This window comes from Fundulus heteroclitus, chromosome 7 (assembly GCF_011125445.2).
Source record: "Fundulus heteroclitus isolate FHET01 chromosome 7, MU-UCD_Fhet_4.1, whole genome shotgun sequence".
Lineage (NCBI taxonomy): Eukaryota > Metazoa > Chordata > Actinopteri > Cyprinodontiformes > Fundulidae > Fundulus > Fundulus heteroclitus.
The window spans coordinates 2,757,378-2,780,854 of NC_046367.1; the positions used below are offsets into that span (position 1 = coordinate 2,757,378).

General features: G+C 39.0%; 1 protein-coding gene across 6 annotated transcripts in view; it reads left to right on the forward strand.

Moving 5' to 3' along the window:
- Positions 1–23,477, forward strand: part of slc37a1 (solute carrier family 37 member 1) — a 141,093-nt gene that overhangs the window by 108,107 nt on the left and 9,509 nt on the right. For 4 of the 6 annotated variants that reach the window (XM_036138751.1, XM_036138747.1, XM_036138748.1 and 1 more), the window contains one exon: positions 15,822–15,929. The exons of 1 other annotated variant lie outside the window; for it this stretch is intronic. In XM_036138751.1, the coding sequence (XP_035994644.1) occupies positions 15,822–15,929 (108 nt within the window). Of the gene's footprint in view, positions 1–15,821; positions 15,930–23,477 lie in introns of those variants that run through there. One more of the 6 variants, XR_004931322.1, reaches the window with a different exon arrangement.

Here is a 23,477-nt window from a genome sequence, read left to right on the forward strand (position 1 = left end):
TACACTTTTTTGATATCACTTATCCAGCTGTAGAAAACAGCCGCTCACAGGGCACAGATGATGCTGGAGTGCAGAGAAATCTTAATGAAAGGTGGAAGAGGTTTGGACGGGCTGTATTTTGGCTTTTCCAGTATATCATAGGATCCTGGTACCCTCTGCTAAGTATCCATGCACCTCCTGGATGGCATCAGCTGTGGCACTTTGGGTCTGCTTGTCCACTTTGATGTCAAGATTTTGCCAAATGTTAAGTAAAAAGAACAAATTTGCATTTTAGTCCATGATTTATAAACAACAAACTGCTCAATAACATGTCTGAAGTAGGGGCAGACGGCTTTTGAGAAGATGGTCCTGGCTGGAGCTCGTTTGGGGTCGTCAGATGATTTATTTCAATATTCTCAGCCGCACATCACTTTTCTAACACGAGGGAATGCTCTCAGTTCTGAACAATTTCTTTGTGCTGCTCTTTGTTTTTATGTCAATGGCAGCTTTTTAATAACGTAGGAGACAGAAAATCTTTCAGATGCAGCTGTATGTTGCGATGTCAGAAATGTTACTCAGTTACAGTTTAAAGGTGTTCCATAGTCAGAGACCCACACAATTAATAAAATAACTATGCAGAATGAAAGCAATAATTTATTCTGTATCTGATTCTGGCACTTCCAGCTCTAATTCTCCATTTCATATAGCCTATGTGGTTAATATAAAGTGAGGTTGACACAAATTAAACACCTACAAGATAATCAGTGTCAACTCATTTTTAGAAGGATTGGTTAACAATGGCAAAAAGATGAACATATCAGTTATTTCAATAACTCACACCATCCCATCATTAACTGCATATGTTGAATATAGCCAATACATGCTCTAGTTGAGTACCGTTAAACATAAGAAAACTTCTAACTTAACCTTACCTGATGAAACTGTACTTCATCATGATTTGCTGCCATGTCCTTTCAATACTTTTAGTAATCAATGCACCCTCCTCCCCCCCCCCCCCCCCCCCACATACTCCCCCTTTTGTGTTAAACAAGTGAAGTGTGAGAAAACTGCTTTAATTCTCCATCACATAACTTTCAGATCGCGCATGCATTGACTTTTTCAACAATTCTCTCTTGCGGTTTTCAGCAGCAACATTATTGTTTCTTATGGTTTAATATTATCCATATGCCTTCTTTAAAGATTTGTAATTCTACTCGCAGTACATGCGCACTTGCAAGCTTATTTCCTGCCGTTGCCATGGTGAATCACATTTGCGTTCCATTAATCGGGTTTCTTTCATGCTCGTTCTCACGTTCAACTCATGTTGATCGGACGCTTTAGTTACCTGGCTGATATCACCTGCTCTGAAACCGGAAACGCTGAGTATGACAGAGTGAGGTAGAACTACTCAGAGTAGCAGCTTTCTACTCAGTGTAGATCAGCCGTTTTTTCTAAAACGAGGCTCAGAACAAAGACGCATACCTCAACCTGCCCAACCATGAAGGCGTCTGTCCCACCCATCAATCAGTGGTGTGCTCCGATCAGCGCCTGGCGCTCAGAGAGCGGGCCTTGGTACACCATCTGACCAGAGTTGCAAAATGGTAAAATAAATAAATAACTTAGTTTATTATTGGCTCTCCTGCTCCGCTCTGTCTTTCAGATTGTACCTGGACCTCTGCCCTCTCTCTGCTTTTTGCTCTTTTGGCGCTAAGCTCAAGTATTTCTGTAAAAGGAAAGTTGTTTTCCCCCTTACACTAGCTTGCGGATGCTATCCTTTAAAATCACATTGATAAATGCATTGCTTCTTACCTGGCTCTGGATGGGCATCATTCCTCTGCAATTTCGTCCCTAGACCTGTTCCTGACTTATCCTCAGTATTTAAAAAATATTTACTAATAAAATCCCTCAAGCCTTTCATGCCATCTTCTCTTATTTCTCTTTTCTGTGCACCTGTGATTCTTAGTTTGCAGCGGAACGAACTTTCAAAGTTGCAGCCAGCCGTTGTCCTAATGGTCAAACCATTTTATGTTTGGGTGGGGGAGTTAATTTTACTGATCATTTTATTTTTTAAATAAGTTGAATCTGACATCATCAATAATTATAATGAATAATATTGAGTGTAATAATAAAACAAGAAAAGAATAATGGTTAATCAAGTGTTTGGTCAATGTAAATGCCCAAGAGGGTTTGAGTTCTACTGATCAACTTAGAAATATTTCATGGCTGTGAAAGAGAAATGTTTGAGCTATATTTTGTAAGAGATATTAAGTTTATATTAAGGTAGATTTACAACTCATGTTGGGAAGCTATTGATAAAAGTTTTCTTTTTACAGTTGATATATGATTGTTAAAGTGATCTTGTGTGTTATTTGGTTGACTGATTTTCGCATTTTGTGCGGAGTCGTAAGCGCAAAGTTTTTTTTTTTTTTTTTTAGCACAGTAGTGTGCTAACAGCATGTTCTTATGTGTTTAATAGTTCTGTGCTTTTAACATGAGAGTTTGAGATTTGGGCTTGTTTTTTTCTTTTAAGTTGGGCAGGTTTTATGCTGGTTTAGCCTGGAAACCATCAGTGAGATACGGCAACCTGTAGAGCTGTTTTATGACTCAAAAGTCAAGAATAAGCATACAGGCTGATAAACATTAGCGCTGATGTCAGGCTAAACACTGAAATAAAAATTCATACTAGCAGAGGTTCTGTAATTACAGCAGGTAGGGAGAACAAGGATCAGAACAAAGCAGAGTTCCCTTCTGCCTGAAGTAACCCGAGTTTCTTCAATTCAGCAGTTTACCTGCTTGCTTCTGATCCTTGTGCTCCTAGGTGTCTAGCTAACTCTCCTATTGTGAATGTTTACTCCAGTGTTGACTTCAATGCTGACGTTTCAAACAGAAATTAATAGCGATGCTTCCAGCTCTCTCTCGTTTGCTTTGTTGTCATTTCTTGTAATTATTTGGTAATCAGACCGAATATCCATCCCGCTCTACCGACACTGACGGTGACCACAGCCGAGCCACAAGCTGCATCTCAATTCGCAGGCTGCGTCCTTCGAAGGACGCATTTTAAGGCCGGTTACGTCACAACGATGCGCGGAGGCTGTCCCATTTGGCAAAAATTCTGAGGATGTCTAAAATGCAGCCTTCGAATGCGTCCTCCTTTTCCCCCGAATTCTGAGGATGCACCGCTACCATCCTTAGTGGCCTCGCCTGCCATAAGATTTCCCGAGGTGCTTTGCGCTCTTTTTTAGTGACAGTGAAAGTAGTGATTTAAGTCAGTTTATACAGGGTTTGTACACATTTAACTATTCAATTCAAATTACTAAAGTTACAAACATAAGCTTATATCAAGTCTTACAAATAAATATAAAATTTTAGATTTAAACATATTCGTCAATCTGCTGACAAGCATTTGTTTAATAACTGGTATATTATGATCATTAGCAGTGTTGTATAAAGTACTGAAATCTCGGAGTCAAGTAAAAGTATAAGTACCTCTCCAAAATATGACTTTGGCAAAAGTCCAAGTAGCTGACTGAAATTTGACTTGAGTAAAAGTCTTAAAGTATCTGAAATGTCTTGTACTTAAGTATGAAAATTACTGTAAAAATAGATGTAAAACAAAGCAAATGCAATTTGAATGACATTTTTTAGATTTTGATAAACTTTGAAAGTCAAATTCACTTAATATAATATAAATAACCAAGTGAAGGAGAAATTTAGACCAAGTTTAGACAGAAAATGCAACTTTTTTGTAAGCTTTCAGTTTTCCTTCTTCAAGTAAGGTCAGTGCTAAGCAACCAACACACAACCAAGTGCAGGCAAAGGGGGTGTATACTAAGAACATGGTGAAATGATAAACCAGGCTTAGCTAACCTACAGGAAGTGGTAAACATGCTAATAGATACACCTGCAGGCCGGCCAGCTGACAGCTTTGCTAGGGCCCGGGACAACAGTCTTTTTGGGCCCCCCCTCTACACCTGCCGCCACCACACCACACACACAAATCTCTGTATTTTATACTGGATATTTTCAACCCAGCTATTGAATTTAGTGCACTACATGATCTTTTTTTTATCCTAATTCTAGAAGTAGTAATAGTCAAATGAATAACACTATTATTTTGTGGAACCCTAATCATACTATTATAACTACGCAAAGGTCTAAACAAGAGTAGCAACTGCTTCAAATGGTCGAAAATAAATAAAAGCAACAATAACAATGAAATAATGGTAAAAGTGACACTCTCACGTTTTTCAGACTGCTGTGGCTAAGAATCAGGATTTTTATGACCTACAGTCTTTGCTTTTCCATCTTTCCAGCAGTCTTCAGAACTCCTGCCTGGCACAGAATATGTAGTTTTATAGAGGAGGTTAGGTTTTTGTTGATAAAATGTGTTATAAGTTTACTTACGGAGCAAATACAACAAAATCACGTCTTGGACCGTCGCCATGTTTGATCAGTGACGAATCATTGGCGCCCAGCACTGCCACCTAGAGGACATATTGGTTATTGCGCACCTCAACGGACGGAGGTATGAAGGAGTCAACAGATAGAATGTACGGACAGAAATACGGACGTGTAGGCCAAACGTAGGGTATGAATGGGCCTTTCGCCGACTGTCCTCCTCCAATAACAAGTATATAAAAGAAATATAATAAAAATGTCCGTATCAATTTTTTTTTGTGTCGTTTATCCTGTCGGTTTTTGTCTGGCGCTGTTTTTCCCGGGCTTGTGGTAGACGTAATGACATTGTGTCGCAACCAGGAAGTGCTCCAAAGGCTAGACCGTCCCATTTACCAACGGCTGAGAATCCTCCGGAGCATCCTCCGAAGGCTGTGTAGGCTGGGTCCTTCGAAGGATGCAGCCTGCGAATTGAGACGCAGCTATGGTGTCTCTCTGAAGGCTGAATGTCTGGCCCAGCGACCCGCCCCTCTCCAGCTATGATTGGCTAGCATGTTGTCTTCAGTCGTTGATTTAATTGGTTGAATTGTATGATTGACACATCAAAGATAGTACTAATTGAAAGATGGCCACTCCGAGGTTAAAAACAAACAAATCCACTTCCAGTTCCATCGGGCACACTGATGCCTCGCTTTTTTTGTAACGAGTAACTAAACCAAACATTGGAAATGAATGGGGGTAAAATTATGCAATTAAGTTTGGAAATATTGGGAAGTAAAAGTAAAAGTAATCAAAAAATGTTATACTCAAGAAAAGTATAAAGTACTCCAAAATATACTTAAGTACAATAGTGAAGTATTTGTACTTCGTTACTATACAACACTGGCTGTGCGTGAATGCACACGCGCGCACTTAGAGGAAACACTGCTGATAATAAACACGGGCCGTTTCTCAATTCACGAGAATGCGAATACAGACTCGCGTTCTCGTCAAGTCCGTTCTTGGCAAGAACATAGACATCATATACGTAGATGTCCCGTCGTCGGGTGAGAGGCGTGCCGACAGAGTGGCCATCTTATGTCAGACCAGGCTGTGGTCAGAGAGAATACACGTCAATTCAGGAAAGTGGTACTTTATGTTTTCAGATACTCTGAAAACCGGTGAATTCTCAACCGATTTCCAGATAAATTAGCTGACTGAAAACGTCACCCTTTTAGAGGCTACATGGGATCAATTAATGGAATTAAATGATTGATAGTCTAACGTAATACATCATTTCGATTTTGTATTGACAGCAACTTCCAGAGCTACTTCCCAGGATGCCCGACGTTTACTCCGCTTATGGGGGCGCAAATAAAAGGACACTACGAACCACATCCCGGGGAATTACCTTCCATAAGTGAGATTTGAGTGTGTATATATATATATATATATATATATATATATATATATATATATATATATATATATATACACACACACACACACACACGGAGCGGGGGGGGGGGTACGACACGTTTCCTTTCGGCGGCCGCCTCGCCAAGATAGCGCTGCGGGAAACCCTGAGATATAGATATATATATATATATATATATATATATATATATATATATATATATATATATATATATATATATATATATATATATTAATAAACAAAACAAACAAAATGGTCTTAAATTACTGGACAGACATGAGTATTTTCTTTTTGCTATGATTTTGTAATCTCTTTGATTCTAAGACGCATTATTTCGTTTTTTGTTGATATTTTTCTTTTCTACCACATTGCGGTTTGTATTATATCATTTCAATCTGAAAAACTCACAGAGAAAGAAATGGCAATTAGAAGGATTTTATTGATACAATATTTTAAGTCTTTGGCGCTCAGACCTCGGCAGGAACATTAATGCTGAATTATACTTTAATATGCATAAGTAGATGTATGAGAACAGGGATGTTCCCCCCCAGGTCTGAAACTGGTGGTGGAGTGGAGATAGATGAAGTTTGTTCAGTCCATATGATGATCTGTTTAAGATAGATGTCCAACTTGATAAACACAGGTTTGCATGGACTGTCCATGATGAGCAAGCTTGAAGCGACTGTGGAGAGGAAAAACTCCCCTTTGGGAAGAAACCTCTGGCAGAACCGGGCCCAACATGGTGGTCTTCTGCCGGACCAATAACAGGCGATAGGGAGTGATGAAGACTGAAGGGAGAAAACACTCTGATGGGTTGAGGATGGAGGAACGTCTTGGAAGCTAGATGAACTCAGCTATGATGGTGGAGAAGGGGTTGGGGGTGGGTTGAATCGGACATCTGATTCGAAATCCAACATGCAATCCGTTTGCGCTTGCTGGTTAGCAGGCTGAGACGTGGATTTGAAGTTGCTTTTAAGATGAGCGTGGGATGCTGATTGGCTTCATGGAGGTGCGGTTCGTAGCTGATTGGCTCACATCAGAGGCGTATCGGACTCTGATTGAATGGAGGCAGGCGATGAGTTTCTTCGATTGAACTTGCGCCTTCAGCTTCATTTCAATCTGAAAAACTCACAGAGAAAGAAATGGCAATTAGAAGGATTTTATTGATACAATATTTTAAGTCTTTGGCGCTCAGACCTCGGCAGGAACATTAATGCTGAATTATACTTTAATATGCATAAGTAGATGTATGAGGAGAACAGGGATGTTCCCCCCAAAAATGCCGAGGTCAGAGCGCCTGGCTCATAAGGCAGTGTGACGGGATAGTGATTTGAATGGGAGATGATTAGGTGAATGAAATGAACGAAATGAACAAGGAGAAGTGAGCAGAGATGCTTTCTTGCAGAAGATGTCTTGCGTATGCTTCTTGCGGAAGATGTGAGCAGAGATTCTTTCTTGCGGAAGATGTCTTGCTTATGCTTTCTTGCGGAAGATGTGAGCAGAGATGCTTTCTTGCGGAAGATGTCTAGCTTATGTTTTCTTGCGGAAGATGTGAGCATGAATGCTTTTCTTGCGGAAGATGTCTTGCATATGCTTTCTTGCGGAAGATGTGAGCATAGATGCTTTTCTTGCGGAAGATGTCTTGCTTATGCTTTCTTGCGGAAGATGTCTTGCGTACGCTTTCTTGCGTACGCTTTCTTGCGTACGCTTTCTTGCGGAAGATGTCTTGCGTACGCTTTCTTGCGTACGCTTTCTTGCGTACGCTTTCTTGCGGAAGATGTCTTGCAGATGATGCACATAGAGAAATGAGTGATCATGACAAGATGCGACACAGGTGACATGATGCATAACAGGATGCATAACAGAATGCTTGACGCAGGCATGAAAGAACACATGACAAGACGCAGGACCAGATACTACGAGACGCACGAGAGAGTGCATTGCAGGATACATAAAGAATGCATGAAAGGATACATAACAGAATGAGTGACGGGATAACTGTCAATATGAGTTGCGATATGAATGAAAGTATACATATGATTAATGATGATATGAAAGAAGCAAGAAAGATCAACTATATGATAGGAGAGTTACGAACTGTGATGATTATGAATGATAAACTCAATTTGAAAGAGTGAAACATGAAGGGTCTGACGAAACATGTGAAAAGTTTCAATCCACCACCAGTATTTGCAGTTAGATTACCTTAAAGCCGAGAGGCATTGGGCAGCTAAAATGAATGGAAGCTCAGAACGATGTGTGAGGCATGATGATGATGACCAAGCCCATTGTTTGAGTGATCAGGAACCTGTGAAACAATTATAAAGAACCCCCCCCCCCCCCAAAACCTACGGATGGCAGCATCCGTAAATTTTTAAACACATCCACGACAGAAAGGCATTATAGAATATATTTCGATCAGGCGAGAAGCAGACCAGACGGTCAAAACGGCAGCTCTCAATCGGAGTATCCTGTTCAAGAAGGAAAGAACAAATTTAGCGAACTCTAGCTGCCTGGAAATAAAGCATGACTCTGGCAATGATGCATTTGTGAGATTGAGGTGACCAAGCAAGGAGGGCAGCTGACGGTTGAAAACAACTGATATGGGATGAGACTGATATCTTGTGAATTCGAGAGCTGAACTGCAGGCAGGAACCATGCTGGAACCGAGTTGAGATCAATACCTAGAACTCGATTTGCAGGCCGACAGGTTTAATTTAAAAAGGACAAACTGAGAATAGTGAAAGGAAGATCTAGGAAAGGAAGTGACCACAATATGAATGAAGAGGATGAAGATGGTAACATGATATAAGACATAATTATCAAATAATGTTTGCTTAACTCATGAATGCATAAACTGCCGAGCGCATAATAAATGCTGTCATTAACGGATTAAGCTATTGAGCTCATTCCATGATGTTTGAAATGAAAATACTTAGATTCTTACTACATTCTGATAAAACTGATGAACTTCATTACTTATTAGCTTAATTAGCCTCACCAGTCTGCAGACAGGATCCGTAATTTAAACTAATGTTATACAATAACGGCATGATAAATAATTGATCTCGGGTTGAATTCTGAACTGTGGTATGGGGAAGGTAACAGGAATTCTGTCCTGCTGCAACATGAGACCCTCAATGCTTGGACGCCTTTCTTCCCACCGGGTCCTGCTGAAAACCCTCTTTATAAATAAAACCTACCTCCCACAGACAAAGAGCTTTCTTTCTTCAGCTCACTCCTGCAGACTTTTTTAGCAGCTCTCACAGAGCAGACAAAGAAGGCCACCCATGAAGCCTGGTCGGCCCTGACCAACACACAAGCCAGCAGCTGGGAAAGGTGTTTGGCCAGCCACGCTTGATCCAAGGTCTGCTAGACTCGACTGCCTGCTTCAGCATCTGGAGAGGCTCTCATTGCCTGGGGAACATGTCCGAGCCATTATTTCAACAAATAATGTTCTGTTTAACTTGGCCCGCATTGTGAATAGATTGAAATACATGCAAATGACTCGACTCCATCCCATGTTCTTGGAATCAGACTCTCAGTGAACAAGGATTCACAGAGTTATCCTGATCAACCACCCTTGTTTGACCTTTCTTTGTTTTGTTTGCAAATAGTTCCTTAGCCTCTTTCTATCTTCATTTTGCCCAGTAGCCCAATCAAGTCTCACCAACCTAGCAAAGAGGATTCACCAATTGAACATTGTGCTAATTCAGGCGCCACAGAGAAAGCGTGCTCCAGACGGGCAGAGAAGAATGAAAAGGAGAAGCAGCGTAGCTTAATGAGAGGGCCGTTTGCCGCAAAGGCCTACCAAAACAGGGCCGTTGCCGCGAAGGCCTACCAAAACAGGGCCGTTTGCCGCGAAGGCCTACCAAAACAGGGCCGTTTGCCGCGAAGGCCTACCAAAACAGGGCCGTTTGCCGCGAAGGCCTACCAAAACAGGGCCGTTTGCCGCGAAGGCCTACCAAAACAGGGCCGTTTGCCGCGAAGGCCTACCAAAACAGGGCCGTTTGCCGCGAAGGCCTACCAAAACAGGGCCGTTTGCCGCGAAGGCCTACCAAAACAGGGCCGTTTGCCGCGAAGGCCTACCAAAACAGGGCCGTTTGCCGCGAAGGCCTACCAAAACAGGGCCGTTTGCCGCGAAGGCCTACCAAAACAGGGCCGTTTGCCGCGAAGGCCTACAAAACAGTGATGTGGAATGGGAGATGAAGGTGAGGTGAATGGTGAGGTGAGGTGAGGGGAACGGTGAGATGGATGGTGAGATGAGGTGAGATGAATGGTGAGGTGCTTGGCCGGTGCTCGGGGTTGCTGCATGGCTGATGCATGGGGCTGATGCATGGGGCTGATGCATGGGGCTGATGCATGGGGCTGATGCATGGGGCTGATGCATGGGGACATGAAAGAATGAATGCTCATGACATGAAGGACACGAAACAGGCACATACAGAGTACATGAGGAGTAGGAGACGGGCACATGGCAGGGCACATGGCGGGCACATGGCCGGGCACATGGCAGGGCACATGGCAGGGCACATGGCAGGGCACATGGCAGGGCACATGGCAGGGCACATGGCAGGGGTATGAGACAGGGCACGAGACAAGGCACACAACGTAGCACGTGGCAGTGCACGATGAAAGTAGGTGAAGAGAATTTGACAGAATACTTTATGAATGCCTGGCCAGAGCAGCAGAGCTCGTTAAGGGCACAACAATTGGTATAAATCGCTGGATTTAAAATGCACTTCTGAAATAAAATGGGTTAAGTAACAACTCAACCCTACTGTCCGGTTAAACTGAACGTGAATGACATTGAAGGTACTTAATGCGGAAGGATTGCCAATAGTAAGTCTTTGAATGACGAAATCAGAGATTTAAAATGCTGAGACATTTGCTAATACAGCCTACAGGTTGATGATAAAGGGGAGACGAGAAGAACGTTGCCATATCAAAGATAGTAAGAGAACACAGAAATGGGAAAAACAAAAGAGGAAAATGGTAAGGTTAACATTTCAGCTTACAAACTTAATTAACACTTAAAATCGAGCATACTATGGACAAGAAATTACTGTAGAAAATATGAACAATGAGTTGAATTAGAATGACATAATTATGAAATAAGAGAAGATTGATTGAGTCCATCACGAACCATACTGCAACCAGTAGGTGGCAGTAATGCTACTACAAGCCTGTTGCCAACCGCCAAAACCAGAAGAAGAAGAAAACGAAAACAAACAGAATGGATGGGATACTTCTGCCTAACAGACGGACAGTTCAGGAGCATGATGAGCGAAATGCATGTAATAAGAATGAGAACATGAGTGGATACATGTTACCTTGAGCTGCTAGGAGCGGGCATGAGAGCAGATCCGGCTGAAAGTTGCGCAGGACGATAGCCGCTTTCGGCTACGAAGCAGAGCGGGACCGGAGCTGAGTCAGAGTTGGGACGGCGTCTACGTCGCTTGTGAAAAGCGGGGATTTGCAAGTTCATAGCGCCAGGAATCGGAGCTGATGAAAACAGAGGTTGGGTGACGGAATGAGACGCCACAGCGGAAGAATGCCAGCTAAGAGAGCGAATCCAGGTCAGTGCTGGTTAAGATATGCTGGAACGAATACAGAGATTGCAGAGGATGGATGCGCGGCTAGATGGCGTTCCTAAGAGCAGCAGGATTTGAGGATGAGTTGTTAACGTCTTGAATCGGACATCTGATTCGAAATCCAACATGCAATCCGTTTGCGCTTGCTGGTTAGCAGGCTGAGACGTGGATTTGAAGTTGCTTTTAAGATGAGCGTGGGATGCTGATTGGCTTCATGGAGGTGCGGTTCGTAGCTGATTGGCTCACATCAGAGGCGTATCGGACTCTGATTGAATGGAGGCAGGCGATGAGTTTCTTCGATTGAACTTGCGCCTTCAGCTTCATTTTTAAATGCTGCTATTGGCACATCTGCTCTCCCTTGTCTGTATATAGTTTTGCTCCTATGTAGATCAGTGCATACTCTTAAAAAGTGGCAGATGGTCACTGACGAGTATCTGTTTTTTGTACAGTTTAAAGTGCCATTTGTAAATGTACATGAAGTAGATATATATATATATATATATATATATATATGTGTGTGTGTGTGTGTGTATATATATATATATATATATATATATATATATATATATATATATATATATATATATATATATATATGAGAAAAATATGTTTGTATCATTTGTGTGTTTATTATATTAATATGTAACTGTAAAATATATAACCGCGTGTATTTATCTCATCCAGTTTGACCTCAGTTTAAATTGTTTTGGTTCCGAATTAATATATGTAGTCTAACAGAAAGGTCACCAGCATTGTGAACATATGATAAAATTAGATTTGAGCTGCTTCCTATTCATTCTGACAGCAGATGTCTGATCTGTGGTCTGACCCAAGATGGCCGCCCTGTAGGCACGTCGGCCTAGTGGCCGGCTTGTCACTACCCGATCCGTACCGGTAGCACAATCCGTACCATCGGCTCATTTGCGCACGTGCGAACAGAATAACTTCTGGGTCGGCAAAAAAAAAATAATGTAATTACGGTACTGAAAATATTTATTTATATACTTAAATCATTAAAGAATGCTAAACTATGCCGTAAAAAAAATATTGAAGACTTTTCTGAAAGAAATTGATACGTTTTACATTCGCTCCATTGTATTGCCGGATGTCATCATTGGATATGCTCCGAAGTCCGGGAAGATATCATTGCATAACGTTTATCTGTATTGTCTGAATGCACTACCGGAAGTTATTCTGTTCGTGCACTCGCAAATGAGCTAATGGTACGGATTGTGCTACCGGTATGGATCGGGTAGTGACGGCCATGTATAGACATTGGTGACCTTCAACAGAGCTGTTTCAGTGCTATGATGAGCTCTGAAGTCTGACTGAAACTCCTCAAGTAGGTCATTACTTAGTAAATGTTCACAGAGTTGATTAGCAACTACTTTCTCAATTATTTTAGATAAGAAAAGAAGATTAGATATAGGTCTGCAATTTACTAACTCTCTTGATCAAGAGAAGGTTTAAGTAAAGGTTTAATAACAGCTACTTTAAAAGCCTGTGGTACATATCCATTTACTAAGGATAGATTAATCATGTCTAAAATAGGACCACTGATCAAAGGGAATACATCTTTAAACAATTTGGATGGGATTGGGTCTAACATGCAGGTAGAAGGTTTAGATGAAGCTAATATTTTAGATAGCTCGGAAAGCTCTACTGCTTCTAAACAGTTCAGACACTGCGCAGGTTCTAAAGATTCCTCCAACGCTGCCTCACTTACTGAGTACAAGGTAATCATGTTTGGGACGATGCCAATTATTTTATTTGTAATGGAATCAATTTTATTTTTGAAGAATCCCATGAAGTCATTACTGCTAAGGGAATGGATGGATGAACGGAGCTATGACTCTGTGTAAATTTGGCAACTGTACTGAAGAGAAACCTAGGATTATTTTTGTTCTCCTCAATTAATGATGGAAAAATATGCTGCTCTAACTCTGCGAGGGTCTTGTTATACAACAATAGACTGTCCCTCCAGATTAGGTAGGATTCCTTTTGCCGTGTAGAGTGCCATTTTCTCTCCAATTTCCTAACATTGTGCTTCAAGGAACGCAGCTCTGAATTAAACCAGGGAGCCAGCTTCCTGTGAATAATCACCTTGTTTTTCAAGGGAGCTACATTGTCTAATGCAGAACGCAATGACCAAGTCATACCATTAACAAAGACATCTATTTGTGAATGGGAAGAAACAACATTGCTGCTATCTGCAGGGTATTTCTGCAATACTGACGGGATTTAAAAGGGGGACAGACTCTTTAAAGTTTGATGCAGCATTGTCCGATAAAGATCTACTATAATGGAACCCTCTTTTGGGGGTGGAGAACTAGATTAGATTAGATTAAACTCAAATGTTATTAAAAAATGATCGGATAGGACAGGGTTGTGAGGAAATACTGTTAATTCTTCACAATCAATGCCATGTCAGCACAAGGTCTAAAGTATGAAGCCAAGAGTGCGTCGGTTTATGCACATTTTGAGCAAAACCAATTGAATCTAGGATAGTTTTAAAGGCTACACTAAGGTTATCACATTCTGTGTCAACATGAATGTTAAAATCACCCACTATAATAACCTTGTCAGTGTTTATCACCAAATCAGATAAGAAGTCTGACAGCTGATCCAAAAACTCATTTATACTAACGTAGTCCTCTTGTAGCCAGGTTTCTGTGAGACAAAATGAATCAATCTAATTATCAGAAATCAATTCATTAACTAACAAAGTCTTTGCAGGGAGAGACCTTATATTTAATAGACAACATTTAATTGTTTTATTTTTTGGTTCAAGTTGAGCCATATTGATTTGTATTAGATTTTTATGATTTGTTCCTTTAAGATCAGTTTTTGATCTGTTAAGTTTTGGCCGTGGGAAAGACACCGTCTCAATAGGGTAATGGGTGTGATTAAAAAACCTGAAGAATATTCGAAATAAAATAGGTTTCTATACTCCTAAACATGTTTATAGCTGGGGTTTTTTTATGTACTTTAAGAAATGGTGTATATATTCTTATTTCCCTAACCACAACTGGGAAACATTTTTGCTATTAAAAACACACAAAAAAAATTTATGTATATTTCTGTATTTATTTATAAAATATGCAATATTTACGCAAATACAAGTGACATCGTCAAATGGGGCGTGTCACTCCCCGATCCGTACCGGTAGCACGATCCGTACCATCAGCTCAGTTGTGCAAGCGCGAACAGAATAACTTCCGGGTCGCCAAAAAATAATGTGATTACGGTACTGAAAATACTTATTTCTATACTTAAATCATTAAATAATGCTAAACTGTATCGTAAATAAAATATTAAAGACTTTTCTGAAAGAAATTGATACGTTTTACATTCTCTCCATTGTATTGCTTGACGTCATCATTGGATATGCTCCGAAGTTCGGGAAGATATCATTGCGTAACGTTTATCTGTTTTGTCTGAATGCACTCTGTTAGTTTTATTGCTTGTTCAAACAGGACTGGAAAAAAATATTTCATCCTTAACTATACGGTGAATTTCGTTATACAAATAATCTTGTTCTAAACATTTATTTTATTAGAAAGTTAAAATTATCGATTGAGATTTTAGTGCCCTCTGGTGTACACATCATAAACTAGAGAAGACCTCGTAATTATAGTAGCCGCACTGTTTTTTTTTTGTTTTTTTTTTAAGCGAACAGGGAATAGAACCAAGAACACACAAAGCGAGGCATACCTTATTAAAATACATTTATTAAGCACAAAATACATACATATGCAAATCAAATAAATGCTAAAAAATCTTCAAACTTCGAAAAAATTCTAAATCAAATACGTTTCTGTACTCCAATATGTGTTTATAGCTGGGGGTTTATGTTCTTTAAGAAATGGTTTATATGTTTTTATTTCCCTAACCACAACTGGGAAACATTTTTGCTATTAAAAAAAAACAAAACACGATGTATTTTTTTATGTATTTCTGTTGTTTAATTTATAGAATATGCAATATTGCCGCAAATACAAAGATATACAAAAAGAAACCCCAGCCTTGAAAAAATACAAAACAATAAAAAAGTAAGAAAAACAAAATATTTCCTACCGGAAGTTATTCTGTTCGTGCACGCGCAAATGAGCTGATGGTACGGATCGTGCTACCGGTAAGGATCGGGTAGTGACCGTACGGATTGGGTAGTAACAGCCCCGTCGACGGGTGAGAGGCGTGCCGACAGAGCGGCCATCTTACGTCAGACCAAGCTGCACTCAGGGAGAATACACGTTAATTCAGGAAAATGGTACTTTATGTTTTCAGACACTCTCAATCCGGTGAATTCTCACCCAATGTCCAGAGAAAGTAGCTGACTGAAAACGTCACCCTTTTAGGGGCTACATGGGGCCAATTGATTGAATTAAATGATTGATAGTCTAACTTAATACATAATTTCGATTTTGTATTGACAGTAAGCAACTTCCAAAGCTACTTCCCAGGATGCCAGACTTTTACTCCGCTTATGGGTGCGCAAATAAAAGGACACTACGAACCACATCCCGGGGAATTACCTTCCATAGGTAAGATTTTATGAGTGTATATATATATATATATATATATATATATATATATATATATATATATATATAACTAAACAAACCAAATGGTCCTAAATTCCTAGACAGAAATTATTTATGGGGAAAAAATAAGTATCTTTCTTTTTGCTATGATTTTGTAATCTCTTTGATTCTAAGATGCATTATTTACTTTTTTGTTGATTTTTTTCTTTTCTTACACATTGCGGTTTGTATTATAACATTTTTAAATGCTGCTATTGGCACATCTCCTCTCACTTGTCTGTATATAGTTTTAGTTTATGGAACTCAATCAGTGCTGCTATCATCACTCTTAAAAAGTGGCAGATGGTCACTGACGAGTATCTGTTTTTTGTACAGTTTAAAGTGCCATTTGTAAATGTACACGAAGTAGGAAGCTACCCTGTCGGAGCCGATTTATGATAAAAGGCATTGCGATGAATAGTGTATGAAAAAAAAAAAAAAAAAAACACACACACATATATATATATATATATATATATATATATATATATATATATATATATATATATTAGGGCTGGGCAACGATTAAAATATTTAATCGCGATTAATCGCCCTGATTAATCGCGATTAATCGCGATTAATCGCATTGTATTTACAAACTCCAAGAATTAATTCAAAAGTAGTGTAAAGAGCACTTTTATTTTAATGTTCTGCTGCCATATGAACAAAAGTGTTGTAACATTTGTAGCACTTATTTTATACTGGATATTTTCAACCCATCTATTGAATTTAGTGCACTAGTTGATCTTTTCTTCATAAGAGAACAGCAAGCACTGCAGCCAAAATATGGCCTTTTTTGACCTGCTGTATATTAGCCAGTCCCTAAGCTTGATGTATCATGAAACTGTTGACCTTTTGGGTTTTGTGGTTTTTATTTTATTATTACAATTCAATAATAATAATAATAATAATAATGTTATGTTCAGTGTTTTTTCGCTAATCCACCTCTTATATATTTCAATCCTTATGTAATTTTGTCTGTGTTGTGTGCACCTGCCTGTTGCTTTAATCCTATAAATTTCCCCGTCGTGGGATAAAAAAAGGATTAGCTAATGTTATCTTATCTTAAATAACTCTTTTTAATATATGTACTGGGTTCTTTCAAGGTCTTAATTACATGTTATGTGTGGGCTCCAGTAACATCCATCCATCCATCCATCCATCCACTGATCTACCTGGATGTTCCCTGGAGGACTGAAACGCCTCAGTCAGTGACGTCTGTCGGGGCAATGAGAGAAGTTTCGTCTCCTCTCTCCGTTTCTGGGGCTCGACGTTTTCATGTTTTTTCACGTGCTTAGATAAATTTGCTGTGTTTCCACTGAAATGAACCGGCTTTTTACAAAACATACAGCTTGATTTCATTTACGGTATTAAAATAAAGCCAAACGGTGCTACTTCCCTTGTTCATGTTTTTTCGCTGCTGCGGTCTCTCTCAGCTGTTTGTTTGTCAAGTTTGTGTGAGAGCTGAGTGGGCGGGCCAGGCTGAGCCTGCGTGCTGATTGGCTGGCGCCGCTGAGCCATGCACGAGAGGGGAGGGGGAGCGGGAGAGTGCTGCCTGACTGACACTGACTGAAAGCATGTGAGCAACATGCGTTAATGCGCGATAAAATAAATATCGCCGTAAATAGTCTAATGAATTAACGCGGAATTAACGCGTTAACTTGCCCAGCCCTAATATATATATATATATATATATATATATATATATATATATATATATATATATATATATATATATATATATATATATATATATGTATATATATATATATATATATGTATATGTATGTATGTATGTATGTATGTATATATATATATATATATATCTATATATATCTTATATATATGTATATGATATAGTATGTATATATATATAGATATATATATATATCTATATATATATATATATATCTATATATATATATATATATATATATGTGTGTGTGTATATATATATATATATGTGTATATATATATATGTGTGTGTATATATATGTGTATATATATATATATGTGTGTGTGTATATATATATATATATATATATATATATATATATATATATATATATATATATATATGTGAGAGAGAGATATGTGTGTATAATTTGGGTGTTAATTGTATTAATATGTAACCGCAAAATATATAACTGCGTGTATATCTCATCCAGTTTGACTTCAGTTTAAATTGTTTTGGTTCTGAATAAATATGAGTAATCTAACTGAAAGGTCACCAGCATTGTGAACATATGATAAAAATGAGATCTGAGCTGCCTCCTATTCATTCTGACAGCAGCTGTCTGATCTTTGGTATGACCAAGATGGCCGCCCTGTAGGCACATCAGCCTAGCGGCCAGCAGCGTCCAATGGGGCGTCTACGTATATAATGTCTATGGTCACTACCTGATCCGTACCAGTAGCACGATCCGCACCATCAGCTCATTTGCGCAAGCGCGAACAGAATAACTTCCGGGTCGCCAAAAAAATTATGTAATTACGGTACTGAAAATACTTATTTTTATACTTAAATCATTAAATAATGCTAAACTATATCGTAAATGAAATATTGAAGACTTTTCTGAAAGAAATTGTGACTATTTTTCTAGAAATAATTAAAATGAAAACCCAATTTTAACATTAGTAACACTATAGTAGTAGGGTTAAGCTACTTGGTTGCACCTACTGACCTTCACAGCATTGATCATTAAGAAAGGAAAAGTCACATTTTTGTCTGCCCACCTTTACAGTGATTAATCTATAAATTATGTTCAGTTAGTTCAGCTCATTCTTTCAGTGAAATGGTAAAAATACCAGGGAAGGGAAGCCATTTGTTACGTTTACCATACAACACTATACATTTTACCTTTTCTTTCTTGAGAACTATATTAATCTGCATGTTAAGCAGTTTTATGGTGTGAAAAGGTGAAAATTGAAAAAGGTAACTTTTGGCATTTTTTATTTACAGGAAGAAACAGAAACAAAATATGTGAGCATGAACACCTCTGTGCCAATGCTCCAAATATTTTTTAATGAAACCAGCCTTCAAGCTAAACAGGGCCACCATTATCCTCCTCCTTCAGCCGCTGCCCATCCAGAAGGCCAATGGATGGCCACAGGAGATAGAGGTGCTGGTGACCCTCTACTGGCTGGCCTGTGGTGCATCCTATAGGGAAACAGCTTGCCAGTAAGATCTCTTACCTTCTTGTCCTAAAATAGAGCCAACGATGACACACAATTGATACATACATTATATTACTTGGATAGAAGATTAAGACATATCAGCATATTACCTAAATTACAAATTAATTTTATATTTGGTACAGGTCAAGTGGAGGCATGCTACAACAGGCACCACACCAAGGCGAGAAACATCATTGAGCGTGCCTTTGGTAGTCTGAAGATACGGTGGAGTTTCATCTTCTTAAAGGCGCTGGAGGTCTGCCTGACGTTTGCCCAAAAAGTAATCGCCGCCTGCTGCATCCTCCACAATATTTGTATAGAGGCAGGTGACCAGCTTGACGTGGAGGACGAGGAGGTTGACCCAGAGGAGGACAGCCATCCGGCGGCTGAAGACGGGGAGCTGTCTGGAAGCTGCCTCCTGCTCCAGCAGAGCTGGCTGTATGTTTAAGTGAACAAGACTACATCTGACCTTACCTACTGTAGATCGGTTGGAGTCATGTCCACATGCTGGTTCATTTAATTTTTTTCACTACCTGTAAAAATACATTAAATATTTGTATAAGATGTTAATAGAAGTCATTTCTGTTTTAAACCATGTTAGTAACTGTTAATTATTTGAATATATTAAACCTTGATTCTGTTCCAAAGATTTGTATAAAATAAATGTGTTATTTTCATATACTGTTTCTATTGTTTTCTTTCCCTCAATTCTTCATGTCCTCACTCAGAAGAAATTCACTTAGATAGGAAAAACATTTATAGATTTATTTATATATTTTATATGCTGCTGTCATCCTTGGGAGACATTTCTAATTTATTCCAGCAAGTATTGAGTTAATAAAGCAACACACGTCAGTCAGATAAACACTAAACAAACTAGAAAAAGCTGTTCCTGTGTAACAGCGAGTGAGAATGCTAATCTGCAGAATGATTTGAGCAGAAGATGCAGAAGATCCCTGCAGAAAAGAAAAAGTAGCTGAAAAACATTAAAAGAATCAATTTGAACATAAAAGGACAAAAGCTGTAGGACTAGAAGAATATTATTGTGGCGACACCAGGTAAAATTTCGGAATATCGTCTAAAATAAAAGGTTCAACAACGCCACCCTGGGAATTTCACCCGGAGAATATTACTTTCCTTTTAAGGCACACAGGTTTAGTTTACGCGTAATTTGAAACATCAATTCAATTAAAATTTTATTTATATAGTGCCAATTCATGAAACATGTCATCTCGAGGCACTTTACAAAATCAATCATATTATACAGATTGGTCAAAAATGTCCTATATAAGGGAACCAGTTGATCGCTTCAAAGTCCCAACAAGCAGCATTCACTCCTGTAGAAGCGTGGAGCTACAGGGAGAGTCGTCTGCATTGTCCATGGCTTTGCAGCAATCCCTCATCTGAGACAGCTTCAAGGTTTACCACAAGAACTATTTATTACATGCAGTTAAAACACTTTCAAAATGTTAAAACACTCTTTAAAACCAGTTCTTTGTAATGAGCTAACAAAAGTAGAAGAAAAACTAAAGAAACTACAGTGGCTGAGGTCCCTATCAAAAGGGCCACTATAAGGACGGCGTCACAGCAAACAAAAACCCTTTAAAACACCAAACGCAGTGAGACAACCCAAACTCAGGAATCACAGCACACAAAAAAAGGAAGATGCCGTGGCCACACCAGCACCACCGCCGGTGTAGGTACCAGATCGGCTCGGGTGGTCAGATCGACTCGGGGCCCTGGGCCTTCTGATGACGTCACTATACATGATTGGTTTAACGATTGCACAATTACGCAAAACATTGTGATTGGTCTGGACAGCTTACTAAAGCAATTATAGTGGGGTGTAGGTTTTATTCTAGAGCGGGATTGCGGTTTGTAAATTTTACGAAGAAATTCTCCATGGTCCCTGCGCCTCCCGATGACGTCACAAAATTCTCACATTATGGCAACGCCACTCAAACAAACTACATTGAGCCCGCGGTCTGCATTTGTAACGAATCAATTTTATTTAGTTAATTTAGCGGTTTCTTTTTTCTCAAAAGCTTCAGGCTTAAAGATGAACATAGAAAAATGTAAAATCTTAACAATTCAAAATAATCAACCCACTTTAATTGATAAAAATTAGGTAAAATATTTAGGTATAATGATTAACAAGGACCACACTGAAAATGACAAAACAAATATTCAAGTCATTTTACAAAAAAATTTGACAGTGGGCTCAATTTTTGGAAGAATATTGTCACAATTTAATCTGGAATAATAAACATGTGATCAGAAAAAAACGACATAGTAATATCAGTAGAAAAAGGAGGAATAAACGTTATTGATTTTAAAGTGATGCATGCCGTGATAAAATTAAAATGGCTGCAGACTTTTGTTAAAAATGAAAAGAGTTTATGGTTTAGTTTCCCTTCACAACTTTTTTTTTAAATTGGAGGAAGGAAATTTCTCTTAAGATGTAACTTTGATCCTGCAAAATTACCAATTAAATTGTCAGACTACTACAGAAGCATTCCAAAATGATGTTAAAAGTTTTCATGCCTCGATTAAGTTAGTGAAAAATAACCGTAAATTAAAAAAATAAAATTGATTTGTAACAAATCAGTGTTTATCACCAAATCAGATAGATTGGCTCGGGGGGCCTGAAGTGCAGGCCCCCCGAGCCAATCTGACCCCATAGACATATATAAAGAGTCGACCCCGAATGGACCGCTCTCGCCTATAGATGAGATTTAAGGGCGCCATCTTGGGGCGGTCGAGAACTCCGCTCAGTGTAATGTGTTAACCATGTGCAGAATCAATTTTAGTCAACTATACTCGCTGATTATTGAACTAATTTTCACGTTGTTTTTATCAGAAAACTTTAGAGCTATAGCTATTATAACAAATGGTTCAGTGCATTTAAATGTTCTTAGTGTGGTTAAAAGTAATTGAATATTCTGACAGAATTTATGTATGCCGCAAAACACAGCCAATCATGCACTTTAAGAATTTTTTGTTATTACTATGTACAAAATCACAGTTACAGTATACACAAACATATACATATATATACACATATACATATGTGTATATATATGACATCACGATGTCTAAAGCTCTGATGCCTTCACGGAGTAGATGCAATTTTGGAGAGACCAAGTCACAAAAACTTGGACATGTAGACCTGTATCTTTCTAATATTAGAAAAATCACATTCTTATATAAACAATATCTTTTAATCTTACTTGTGAAAAGTTATCCCTCGAGCCCTGATGTCAATAGTCAGTCGATTTAAACAAAAATACGCCGCACAGTGCTGAGGTATCATTAGTGTGTTCAGCTTGAATCAGCAGGTTAGGGTAGCAGGTCGACCGCCCCAAGATGGCGGCCGTAATTCCTGCGCCGGGACAGTCAATGCGGGTTTACTCTTATATGTCTATGATCTGACCCACTGAGCCATCATATACGTAGACGCATAGACATCATATACGTAGACACCCCATTGGACGCTGCCGGCCGCTAGGCTGACGTGCCAACAGGGCGGCCATCTTGGGTCAGACCACAGATCAGACAGTTGCTGTCAAAATGAATAGGAGGCAGCTCAGATCTCATTTTAATCATATGTTCACAATCCTTGTGACCTTCCAGACAGATTACACATATTTATTCAGAACCAAAACTATTTCAACTAAAGTCAAACTGGATGACTTGTACACGCTAGTGACGTGCGGTGAAGGCCTGCACGGGCCTAAAATTTCAAGCCTGGCCCGGACCCCTGGCAATCAGGCCCTAACCCGACCCTGCCCCACAAATTAAGCTATTAATGAGCCCGAACCCGAACCCGAGCCCGACTAAAAGCAGGGGCAGATCCAGGATTTTTCAAAGGGGGGTGTGCACCTAAGGGTCATGGGGTCAAGGGTCAAGGGTCATGGGGTCGAGACAATGTGAGGCTAAATGACCAAAGAATGCCATCTTTACTCTTTCACACTACCCTAATTATTCATCTAAGGATTTTTTAATTGATAATTTTAATGGATGAACATAAGTGGAATTAGCACGATTACCTTATTGTAATTGAAAATGAGTTTTTAAGTCAAAATCTCGTGCTTTTTACAGCATGCACAAGGTTAAAAAGTAGTTTGAAGAACAAATTATCCTTATCAACAATTAATCAAACAAAGATTTTCTTTATTTCCAGAAATGATATGTATACAGAAAATGAAATAAAAAGATCCAAGGACTAAAGAACAGTTTGGTATGGATCAAGTGACAAAAGAGTTTTAAAAATATACATGTATTTTAACAATATATTTTAACCATATAAACTATATTAAGAGAAAAAAAATA